Source organism: Taudactylus pleione, unplaced genomic scaffold, assembly GCF_031769625.1.
Source record: "Taudactylus pleione unplaced genomic scaffold, aTauple2 ptg000019l, whole genome shotgun sequence".
In the NCBI taxonomy this organism is placed as follows: Eukaryota; Metazoa; Chordata; class Amphibia; order Anura; family Myobatrachidae; genus Taudactylus; species Taudactylus pleione.
Window position 1 is genome coordinate 37,555,534 of NW_028284421.1, and position 12,110 is coordinate 37,567,643.

Here is a 12,110-nt window from a genome sequence, read left to right on the forward strand (position 1 = left end):
AGCATGTGCAGTGTGACTCAGACACAAGTGCAGACGGCAGAAAATTGCTGAATTGCAAAAACATCGGCATAGCGCACAACTCTGAATCAGGCCCGTAGTGCATCAAAGTCACACATGTTTAAGCCACAAAAAACAGCGCAATAACATCCTAGACTAGCCATATACATTAGTGAGTCCGCAAAAAGCAGAGTGGTTGCTTGCAGCTGAAAATATAACTGCAAAACTGTACACATTGGGGCGGATTCTGAGTTGGGTGCAGAACAATTAGCTTTGCACCCTGGTAAAACCATGCTGCACTGCAGGTGGGGCAGATGTAATATGTGCAGAGATTTATATGTGGGAGGGATGTGTCCTAACTCAAATCCAAATTGTAGTGTAAAAGTAAAGCTGTCCAGCATTTGTGGTCTCCATGCAAAAGCAGCTGGTATTTACCCCACATGCATAAAAAATAAATGTGTTTGCACCCCTTGCATTGCAGCTTGGTTTGTTCCAGATACAAAGTTACTTGCTTTTTATGCTTTGCTCTTAACTCAGAATCACCCCCCTTGTCTGGCCATCCTAAATATTCTATATATCAGGACTTATATTATCAATTCCAGCATTGTCTACAGAAATAGTGTACCTATTATTAGGGACTTTTCTCTCAGATTAGTGTTTGTCCTGATGTAAAACAACATTTCAACCAGTGAACCAGCTGGTATAATCCAGTAATGTGAAGCACATATGTAGCCAAACTAACTGTGCAGCAGTTGCTGTAATCTATAGCTATTTTCAGGGCCATAACTAGGAGTGTGCGAGCGGTGCCACCGCAAACAGCGCAGAGCCCTTAGGGCGGCACTGCCGCTCACCAATGGCCCCTGCATATGGCTAGCCTGGACCAGCACCCTGCAACGCCGCCCGGAACATCCAGTGGATGCCCTCATTGTAATTCCCGCCCACTCCGCATGACGTCATTCCCTCAGGGGGCATGGCCGGCACAAGGCGCAGATATGCCTTGATATGGCGCTGGCCATCTCATTTCCATCCAACATTTAAAATATAAAGTTTTGGAAATAAACAAAAAAACAGCATTGCCAGTATTTTTTTTTTTATATTTTATCTATGGTAATAAGCAACTTTTCCATACACTTATTGTAAACTTATTTGTACTTGAGGCAAAATTCTGAAAAAGAAAACGGTCAGTAGCGGTCATGTACACCAATGTAACTGTATTCCTTGCCAGGTAGCAGTTTGCAGTAATGCATTTAAAGACTGGAACTTATAAGATAAGTAGCTCTATTATTAAATATATTTCTAAGCTAATTTAGGTAGATATATTAAGACTAATATAGTAATTTGCATAACTTTAGATGCCGTATACAATACATTGGTGATATTTTTTGTTTTTCTATAAGAACTGTTTTGTACTATTTGGTATACAATGTGCTGAGCATATTTTTTGCAAACTGGTATAGCTGGTTCTCAACCTCACCTCCTTCCCCTACTTATACTATCGTGTACTCCTAACTCCCAATTGGCACCTAACACTTGGTTGCTGATGCCCAGCTGCTTGTGTTATGCAGCTATGTTTATAAACCATGTCCCTGTCCTGCATTGTTTTGTACTATTATTACTGTTTTGATTGTGTGCTCATTTATGTACTGTGTAAGGCACTGCGGAACCTTTGTGGCACCATATAAATAAGGGATAATAATAAAGGATAATAATACACCCTCAAGTTTTCCCAACAGGTCATGTTGTCAGGATTTCGGTCTGTGGAAGCTGGTGGGACAATTACTGACCCAGCAAAATAGATCAACTCACCTGTGCATAGTTTAAGAAATCCACAAAACATGACCTGTTGGTGGTTCTTGGGGACTACAGTTGAGAACCACTGTACTAAACAACAGTAGGCATGTAAAGCTGTATATATCAAACACTGCAGCACAGATGTCTGTCAGTTTACGTCACCTGGTTGTAGAGTGCACAAAGGTGCAGAGCGCTGTTCCCCGATGCATTCTGTGCCCTCATGTCAGCTCCATAAAATAGAAGATGCTCCAGATGCTGAACATGTCCGTACCGGCATGCCTGAGAAACACACAAGGGTTAGAGATGGCTCAGAGTGTGAGACATATAATTAAGAGGTGGCAGACAATGACAGTGCCATATGGTTGCCGCATAGGGGCTAATGCTAAGTTGAACACATTCACGTTAAAATGAATTAAAAAATAAGCTCTAAAAAGATGCATGTACAGTATCCAGAGTCATTTGTGAGAAATACATTTAGTGAAACAGTGCAAAGAGGGGATTTTTAGAGGACGATAGAAGCAAGAGAAAGAGTTTAAGGACAGAAAAGAGTGAAAGTGAAAGACAACGAGAAATACTACAGAAAGGTGACAAGACAAAAAAAATAATCGAGATTAAGTATCTCTAATTTAATCAGGTTTATGAATAAAATATTATAGATTTTAATCAAACTGGATCAAAGTTTTGGAACCACACAAAACAAAATAAGAAGGTGTGAGGCTTTATTGGACATCATGTCACACTGCTCATCTAGGGCAGCAGTTCTCCTCTAAATCATGCTGCTTTTTTCTCATCCTAATGCATCTTCACCAGTTTCATTAACATTCTAATTTGACGGTCATTATACTTCTTTCTCTCCAGTTTACTCTACTCATACTCGTATCTAAATTTAGGTAGCCTCTTGTTCTCCCTGTCTAATGCCAACAAACCAGCCTTCTTTCTGCTCCGGAGTTCTTTGCAATCCTGCCCAGTGTGCAATTTGCAAAAAGCAGTTCATATGTATTCCAATGTTCCTACCTTAGTGTAATGTCTCACCTGGTGAATCTCCTGCCAGCCATTCTCATCCTCACAGCCAAGGCTGGCATAGTCTCGGAGCAGAAGCTCACAACAGTATGGGTCCCCCCCTACCATTGCACTGTGATATAGTGGGGTTAGGCCACGGCTGTCCTTATAGTCTGGAGAAGCACCTAGATCCAAGAGGGTCTAAGTGCCCGATGAAAGGAGGTTTTGCATGTGGATGCAGCAGGGTGTGAAAGGAGATGGAAAGACAGAAGTAAACAAGTAAATAGAGATATTGTAATTAAACAAGAACCATTTACATGTGTATATTTAGTTTCTTGCTTCAGTTAAGTTACTGTGAGATATATCTTTTTTACAGATGTATTTACACCAGACATACGCAAGCGCACACACACACAGTTCTCTCACAGTCTATTATAGTCAGACATTTATCTAAAGTGAATTTACACCACACACACACACACATGTACACACTTCTCTCACAGTCTATTGTAGTCAGACATTTATGTAAAGTGAATTTATCACATCCTTTGGGAAAGTACGCTGATATACAATTTCCTTGTAGTTCTCAAATAAAGCTCACCATCAGTACGGCATGGTTGCGGTATCGCACCGCTTTGTGCAGAGCCGTTAGCCCCTCACGTGTTCTAAAGTCCAGGTGCGCACCACCACTTCGCAGAATTTTCACCAGGTCTGCTCCCCCCTCCAGCTGGGCAGCAAGGGTGAGAGGGCACTCTGTGGGGATTAGACCATAAGAATTTTTTTTTTATATATATACACATATTTAGATTTATACACATATGAGCAATGCTTTCCATTCCTATGCCTTGATTATTGTATGTTATACTGTATATGTAATTATACAGTATAACAGTGTATGTATGTGTCTAGCAGTTCTTTCATAGACAGTAATTCTATTATTTAAATATGTAAAACCGTAGTGGATTACAGAGTTATGACATGCTTGATATAATGGAAATATTTGTGTTACTGTGAACAATTCTGTGAAGATATTGGAATTCAAAACATAAAATAAAAAAATAGTACAGAACATACTAAGCAATTATTAGAAAATGTATTTGCTTAAAATCATGCTTTGGATTAATTAGCGCATGAACTAGATGTAAAAAACTAAACAAGAACTAATGTACCGTCGATAAAAACAAATGAACATATTAAACATAAACAACTGAAATAAAATAAACAATAAACCACTAAACTACAACATTTAAAAACAAAATAAATGAAAATATTAACTATAACGACAAAATAATAATGAATGATTAAATTAAGCCTAACAGGAATATATATGCAACCAGATAGTTAAAAACATAAGTGTGGAAGACAGAATGGAAGCTGCTGATAGAGGGGCTGACTCAGAGATGGTTGCTGATACAGCAGCGGATGCAGCCACTCTCGCAATAGCGTGTGTGGGAATATGCAAAGGCAATTCCAGCCGTTCCTTTGTGCAGGATGGTGTGATGGAGAGTATGAGTGGTGAGTCACCTACTTTTCAGGTCTGTGCATTTGTGATGGATTTTGTAAACACACCAACATCGACACAACATCGGTCACCATCGACATTTTTGGTAACCATGGGTCTTGTCTAGCTACTCTCCTCTAATCCAACTAAACATGGTATCTTAAGCATTGGTTTTGTTATTGCGATCACAGCAGTGTTCTCAGGCACACCCATGACACTCTCATAACACGCCCATGTAACAGCCCCTTTTTGTGATCACTGTATGTCACCTCCCAGTCTCCACCCTGATACGCCCAGGGATCTCAAACACCTGCTCAAGTGTTAGCGATATAATACGCAATTGCGAACGGCATTGCACCCACTGGTCTGCGTATGTGCAGTAAGGGTTTTCTAGACATTTTGCACATGTGCAGTAGCAAAACATCGCTCATCTGTGTAAATATCGGCATTGCATTCATCTCTGAATCAGGCCCACAGTCACACAAATTCAGTTAGACATTAAACACAAAATGAATATCAATACATGAAGCTGCTGACATAAAAATAATAGCTTGCACGCTCCGGTCCTCAGTGGCACCATAAAAAGCTATACACCCATGCATGACACAAAAACGTGAGCAGCTTCAACTATGGGCTTACGGAAAAATGAAACCACAGACTACAAGAGACAAAACTAGTTTTTAACAGTGCACAGTATTTGTATACTTTATACTGTATGTCCTGCCCTAAGTTGTTGCAGAACTGATTCCACTCACAAACACGGCAATCTCTGTATTTATGACCCTGTACACAATCCAGCATTTTGTTCCTTCTTCCTAATTGTTACGTCTTTGCTTTCATTTAAACATAGAGGTTATAACACTGACATTAGATCAGATCAGAAAGCGTATAACATACATAAAATGAGCACTTGATGGACAATTCCACCCACAGTGTTGAATATATATGCCCCAAGAAGCAGCAGACAGGAGGGTGCCTAAACCCAGTGCTCTCTCCATTCACTGACACAAGGAGCTGACTTGTGCTGTGGCTCTTCATGTTGGACTACGATAGTGAACTATGGAAGCCATTCTGACTGTGCAGTGTGCTTGTTTTCTCTGCAGTGAAATTAAGCACTCTTTTGAGACAGCAAAGTTTCGGCTTCAGGTAGAGAGACAGTTGCCGATGATGGACACCCCCTATCCGCCCCGCTCTATGTGCTATATTCAGAGGAATATTTAAATATGGAAATAACACTAAAAGTGTAAATGTCCTTTAAGAACCAGTAGAAACTGACAGAAATAAAGAGGCAGGGTCAATTTTGTTTTGGAATCTTACCTATACTTTATCATGTTTAGTACTATTACATATACAATACGTAAATTAATACAATACAACCTTAAAGCTAGAGTATAGATGAGCCTGGAAAAAATCTGTAACAATCATCATAACTAAATAGAAAACAGAATTTAATTTACACTCTTTACACATCATATTTCAAAGCTACTGTAATAAGATGCATCTCAAATAGTCATGGTTAAGTCTCATCGGCACAATATTACTGTACTGTACTTGCAATGACTAGATTAACCCTGATCTGCCTCTCAAATGCACTTGCAGCTCTAAAGCCTTGTAGAAATAAACATAGATATTGAACATACGCACATACCTGCTCAGAATACTTGTATATTAATTGTTACAATGTTTAATTTTAACAAGTGTTTTCTTTATTACAAGGTTGTTAATTATTGTTAAATTACATTTACCTTTTATAAAATAATTAACACATTTTTCAAATGTCTTATTATTTTATTTATTTCCATGAAAAAGTCACTTACCCCCTGTATCTGGATCCTGGTAGTTGGGATCCAGACCCCTCTCCAGCAGCCTGGTCACCTTTTCAACATTCTGAAGCTGAACGTATTCCATGAATTTCTTTAGATTCCCCTGCACAGACAGAAAGAAAGAAGGGATAGGTAATGGAAAGCAAAGGGACCAGGGCGGCCAGCTGAGTCTTCAGTTGGAATGAGTATGATATACCGCTGGCCGGCAGCCCGACAGGAGCAGAGTGCAAAGCAGGGGAAGACCGACAGCGCTGGAAATCCCGATCGTGGATAGGTAAGTATCCACTAACCTAACCCTCCTAACCCTAACCCTCCTTAGGGGTGCCTAACCCTAACTTCCCCCCCAAGTGCCTAACCCTAATCCCCCCTCTAAGTGCCTAACCCTAACCACCCCCTTCCCCGCTACCTAAACCTAAGTCCCCCGGGGGGGGGTGCCTAACCCTAAGTCCCCCCCGGGGGTGCCTAACCCTAATCCTCCCTCCCCCTAGCCTAACCCTAACCCTCCCGGGGGTCGTGCCTAACCCTAAGTCCCCCCCGGGAGCCCTAAACCTAACCCTCCCCCTCCCCCGCGGATGTCCGTTCGCGGCGCCCGGCATCACTACGATCGTGATGCCGGGCGCCGGTCTCCCGGCGTCGGGGAAATGCGGGCGTCTACATCTAGACGCCCGGCATTTCACCCATGCCGGGATAAGACAGTCGGTAAGCCGGCTGCCGGTATATAGGCAGTCGGCTTCCCGATCACTTCTATACTTGTCCTTTATAGTTTTATCAGTAAATGTTGATTATACGTTTATAACAAAATAAATACATTTGCAAACTAGCATGAGACATTATCTAGATCTGAGATGTGCAGCCTGCGGACGGTACCATATTTGCGGTCACAGAGGGCCTGATTAGGAGGCGAATGCTACTTCATGCACGACTGAGTCTTTGTAAGCTGCAGTACTGAGAATACATGCTAGTGCTGCAGCAGATAAAGTTTGTACAGAGAAGCCCACCAGCTGCGTCTCTTATCTGCCGTTTGTGTACAAAGACGTACAATCGGTCGCACCATCGATCTTCTGAGCAACCCTATGGCTGCTCAGAATGTCTGTCGGTACTAAAGTCGTCTGAGCCAGTGCAACTGCATACAGAGATGCAATCGCTGGCTGGGACACACCAAATGCTTGCGACACACCCACATTTGACTAGCCAAACACATCACACACACATTTACCCCCCTCCCCGAGGAATCAGTATAATTTACCGGCCGGCGGTTCAAATCCCGCCAGCGGAAGCCTGGCTGGGGTGAAGATTCCAAACGTCCAAAGGCAAGTATAAACTAACCTAATTCTACACCCTCCTTTAGGGGTGCCTAACCCTAACTCCCCTTTCCCCGCAGCCTAAACCTGGGAGACCCTAAACTAACCTTCCACAAAGCCCCCCCACATCCCCCCCCCCCGCGCGCGCGGCTGTCCGCGCCCGGGTTACCTTCCATCAGTAAGCCGGGTCTCGGGCTCCCGGCATAGGTCTAATGACAGGCGTCAGGATTTCGACTAGACACTTGCCAGGATTAGACAGTCGGGAAGCCGGCGGTCGGGATTACGCCCATCGGCTCCCCGCTACCCGACTGCTTCCCCTCCCCGTTACCTCCCATAAGTGAAGACAGACTGTCATTCACTCTGCGTCCAAATTCTCACTGCAATCCCTGTCGGAAACCAATCGCAACAAATGAGCAGTACAGGAAAGATTGCTCAACTGCGCAAACATCGGCATAGAGGCCCAGAATCTGCTTTTGGTGTCAGATATAGAATACATGTTATTGGGAAACAAGACTTTAATTGTGTGTTGATGCCACAGATTTTTATCTAATATAATACCAGGACTCATTTTATAGGATACTATTTCCATAGTATGTAGGAGATTGGGCGAGAATAGCAGCCAATCCGATGTTTTCTCTAAATTATAGCTGGAAACTAAGTGGTCGCAATGGGGAACTCCAATTTTCCTATGCAATACTTTTCAAGCATGTCACTAAATAAGAGGTAGACTATTGTTTATTTGGCAAACATTTTACTATTCTATCACTAGCTTAAAACAATAAACCCAGCCCCATGAATCCCAATTTCTCCAAAATATCCAGAGACTGCAGGCAAACCATACATCTTTTGTGCAAATACCCTATTGTCAGAAGGTTTTGGGAAGCAGTAGCTTGCTATTCTGTATGATATCATTGGCTAACCCATCCCTAGTAAACCAGGCCACTGTCTTTTGATTACCATCTAATGCTTATTATACGTTTGTTCACCATACCCCTGGTAAGCTTCTAAAATCACTCCATAAAGAGCACATACAGATATGTACATATGCATCTTACTTCCTTGTCAGTTAAACAGCCCTACTAGACGGGTCATGCCGTGGCATGACTTGGTAATGCTTTTTAACGTTAGGCACTAGGAGGAACGGTTAGGTACCAAGGTGAGGGTAGGGTTAGTGTGAAGATTAGGGTTAGAATAAAAAATGTGTCAATCATTTTAATGTTGATCGTTTTTACCTGTCGACCTTCTGTACTGTCTAAGTTTTGGCATATCCACCTTATGGTGTCAACCAAATCAGTGTTTAACTTTTTATTGTCAATCTTTTGTACCCAACCCCAGATTATAAATTCCACAAGTTGGGTGATGAGGTTATTAGCAGCTGGTGAGCCTAAAGAGGGAGGCAAGTGACATGTCTCCCTAGTTATCATGTACTAGTTTGGGGGAACCACTTGGCATTGGCTCAGACTGGGAGGAATTGCTTTTCACATGGATACGGTGGCTGTAAAGGTATATTGTCAGACATTGCAATTTTTATGAAGTCAAAATGAACATATGGTTTTCACAATACGATACTCATTTAACTTTTTCTCATTCAATCTTCTCACTTTCTACTGCTGCTATCTATTATCACAACCCTGAATCTCAATATCAAAATTGTCATAATTCTAACTAGTAGTGCCATTTTTTTGTGCAAGTTACTCCGCATGGTTCATTTCAAATTACAGAACGCCCCACTTATAGTAAATCTGCTAAACATCACTTTTCAATGCGTGCTATGTTCATTACTGTCTATGCATGTTGTGTTCAGACACCGTTATTTTGGCCCAGCGGAAAGACGTCAGACGATGTCCTTCTTACAATATTGTCCTTCTTAAAATAAATATCCACTTTTGTAAGGTAAGCAATGTGTGTTCTGTATTCATTTTAGTAACGTAGGCACATTATCTGCATTTATCTACATTTACAATTGAAAAACTGTAATGTTCCATGTTTCGTTAGTTTACGCTTTTCAGAAGGGACCCGGTACCCAAACTGCTTTATGTGCGGGGCCCTCCTGTACACTATTATGCACTGTTGCAGTACTTTCTGGGCACAAGCCGTCCTGTGTGACAGAGGATGAGCTTTACCCAATCACTTTAATGTGCTAGCACAGAACAATCTGAGTGCTATAAACACTAGAGTGCCTCCCTCGGGTGAAAAAGAGCTAGCGTTTAAGCACCTGTGAGACACCTCCCTTACTGCACTGCATATTTATTTGCTGTGACATTATACTGAAATATTAGCTGACAGTTTTTACAAACACACAGTTGTGCATATAACCACACAGATCACAAAATCCACTAGGGAGAACAGCGCAATGCTAGAAACAGCAATAAATCAGAGCATCGCTTCTCCCTTTTCCCACCTACCAGTAACAGTCTCTGACAGTATAAATTCTAAGCACAAGTGGGAAGAAATCATTTGGAAAACCCTGCAGCAGGAGGAATAGGAAACAATTAACTCAAACTGTACGTACATCTGTATGAATGTGTGACTAAATACAGTCCTTTAAAAAACCCATTTAATTGTGCACACGTTTGACACTACTGTACTTCGAGCTATTAAATATGTAATGCTTATGGAAGCGTCTTGTGATGGGACTGTCATTTATTGGACTATTTTCACCTACACAAATAGCAGTGGAACTATGGGCCTGATTCAGCAGCGGACGTTAATGCGATCGGAGCTGCAATTTCACACAGAACACAGCTGCGAAAATATGCTAATGCCTGCCAAAGACAAAGACGACCACTGCTACTTTCTCATAACCAACCAATGTTGCTCTTCTGCGTAAACATCGGTACCATCGACTACATCGGTCAGTCACACAGCATTTACAACAAGTCTGATAAGTTACAAACACAGAGTCTCCCCACACTCAGAGAGCGCTCATGCTGCGTAGGCAATCGCAGTGGCAACTTTATGCTCACCCATGAAACATCAATTAAAATGGACAGTTACGCCTGCGTTCTTCCGACCACCCCCAAACGCTGACAGCCTGTCACTCACTTTGCGATGAATTCCTCTGTGCATACGTAATCGCAATGCAATCGATGCACACGCGCAGTGCGGCTTATACACATACACAATGGCAAACAATCGCTCAATCTGCATCCGTAATCACAATTGCGTACGCTGCTGAATCAGGCCCTGTGAGTTCAAACAGGGACTCTGGTTCTGTGCATGTTCTGGGGCCCTATTAATAAACTGCCATGGTGATATAATTTGATAAATTGTAGCAAAAAGACTGCACAAGACAAAGTATTAGGCAATCAGCCTGGTAACAACAAAATTGGTGTCTGTTGTTCAAAGTTCAGTTGTTCATTATTTGTGTGTTATATGCATATTTCATTTGTTCAATTACTACATTGATAACTGCATCTAACATTTTATTCCATGCTCCCCTTTCAAGCCAACCATAATTAAACCATATTGTACACCCTCTTCCTTGACCCTAGTCGCCTCTATTTCCTTCCTTGGGTGTTTTTTCACTGATTGTAACTTGTTTAGTCTCATGAGCTAATTTTAATTGTATTGTTCTAAAACTAACGTTTCCCATCTTACCTTTTGTACAAGAGGTTATGATGTAAAAGTGAATAAATAAAAAACCTTGTTTGCTTCATTATTTCTATAGTAGAAAAGTCAACAATTTACATGAAAATGATTCACTATTAACCAGATTAGATTAACCAAAATGTTAGATGCAATAGTTTTGACTGGGCAGAAAAAATGCTTATATACCAGCTATATATATATATACTCATAAGAGGCTCTCCCATGGGGTTGGGTATCAAATCCTGACACTGGAAGCCCGAAGGTACAAAATCCCGACAGCGGCGGTAAGTAACCTAACCCTCTCCCTCTTTCCCCCTAACACTCCCTTAGTGGTACCTAACCCTAACCTACCCCCAGTGGTGCCTAACCCTAACCACGCGTTCCTGTATTGTAAACCTAACTCTCCCAGGGGGTTGCCTAACCCTAACCTCCCCCCCAGTGGTGCCTAACCCTAACCACGCCTTCCTGTATCCTAAACCTGACTCTCCCAGGGGGTTGCCTAACCCTAACCTCCCCCCAGTGGTGCCTAACCCTCTCTCCCCACAGCCTTGCCCTAACCCTCCTGGGGAGTGTCTAACCCTAATTTCCTCCCAGGGGTCCCTAAACCTAACCCCCCTTCACTGGGCTAATGCGTATACTTAAGCTGAATCCTTGGTTCTGGGTTCCGGCGGTAGGGATGCCGACGTCGGTATCCTGATTCCATTCAGGATTGCGGCGTTGGATTCCGGCATTGGTGTATCGACGGCATGCATATTCATTATATCCGCTCCCATGGGGAAGGGATCATTATAATGGGAGCTGCCATCTGGATTTTAAACATGGATTATGACTATTAATATATACTGTAGTTGCCATCTGTGCATAATTTCCAAGGATAGACCATGGTTTATAAAGGTTTGTCCCTGGAAGTTATAGCACCCAACAATGACGAACTGCACAGTACTATAACTATTAAAGGGAGATGTACTAAGCCTTAGAGAGTGATAAAGTGTAGAGGGATAAAGTAACAACCAATCAGCTCCTAACTGCCATTTTTTAAACACAGCCTGTAAACTGACAGGAGCTGATTGGTTGGTACGTTGCCTCTCTCCGCTTTATCACTTGCCA

At 42.1% G+C, this 12,110-nt stretch overlaps 1 protein-coding gene across 4 annotated transcripts in view; it reads right to left on the reverse strand.

Annotated features, from left to right (window-relative positions):
• SHANK3 (SH3 and multiple ankyrin repeat domains 3) overlaps window positions 1–12,110 on the reverse strand; it is a 434,911-nt gene that overhangs the window by 189,968 nt on the left and 232,833 nt on the right. For all 4 annotated transcript variants that reach the window (XM_088447121.1, XM_088447127.1, XM_088447113.1 and 1 more), the window contains exons 6-9: window positions 6,106–6,214; window positions 3,389–3,540; window positions 2,821–2,988; window positions 1,951–2,067 (exon numbers count right to left, since the gene is read on the reverse strand). In XM_088447121.1, coding sequence (XP_088303247.1) covers window positions 1,951–2,067; window positions 2,821–2,988; window positions 3,389–3,540; window positions 6,106–6,214 — 546 coding nt within the window. The remainder of the gene's footprint in view (window positions 1–1,950; window positions 2,068–2,820; window positions 2,989–3,388; window positions 3,541–6,105; window positions 6,215–12,110) is intronic.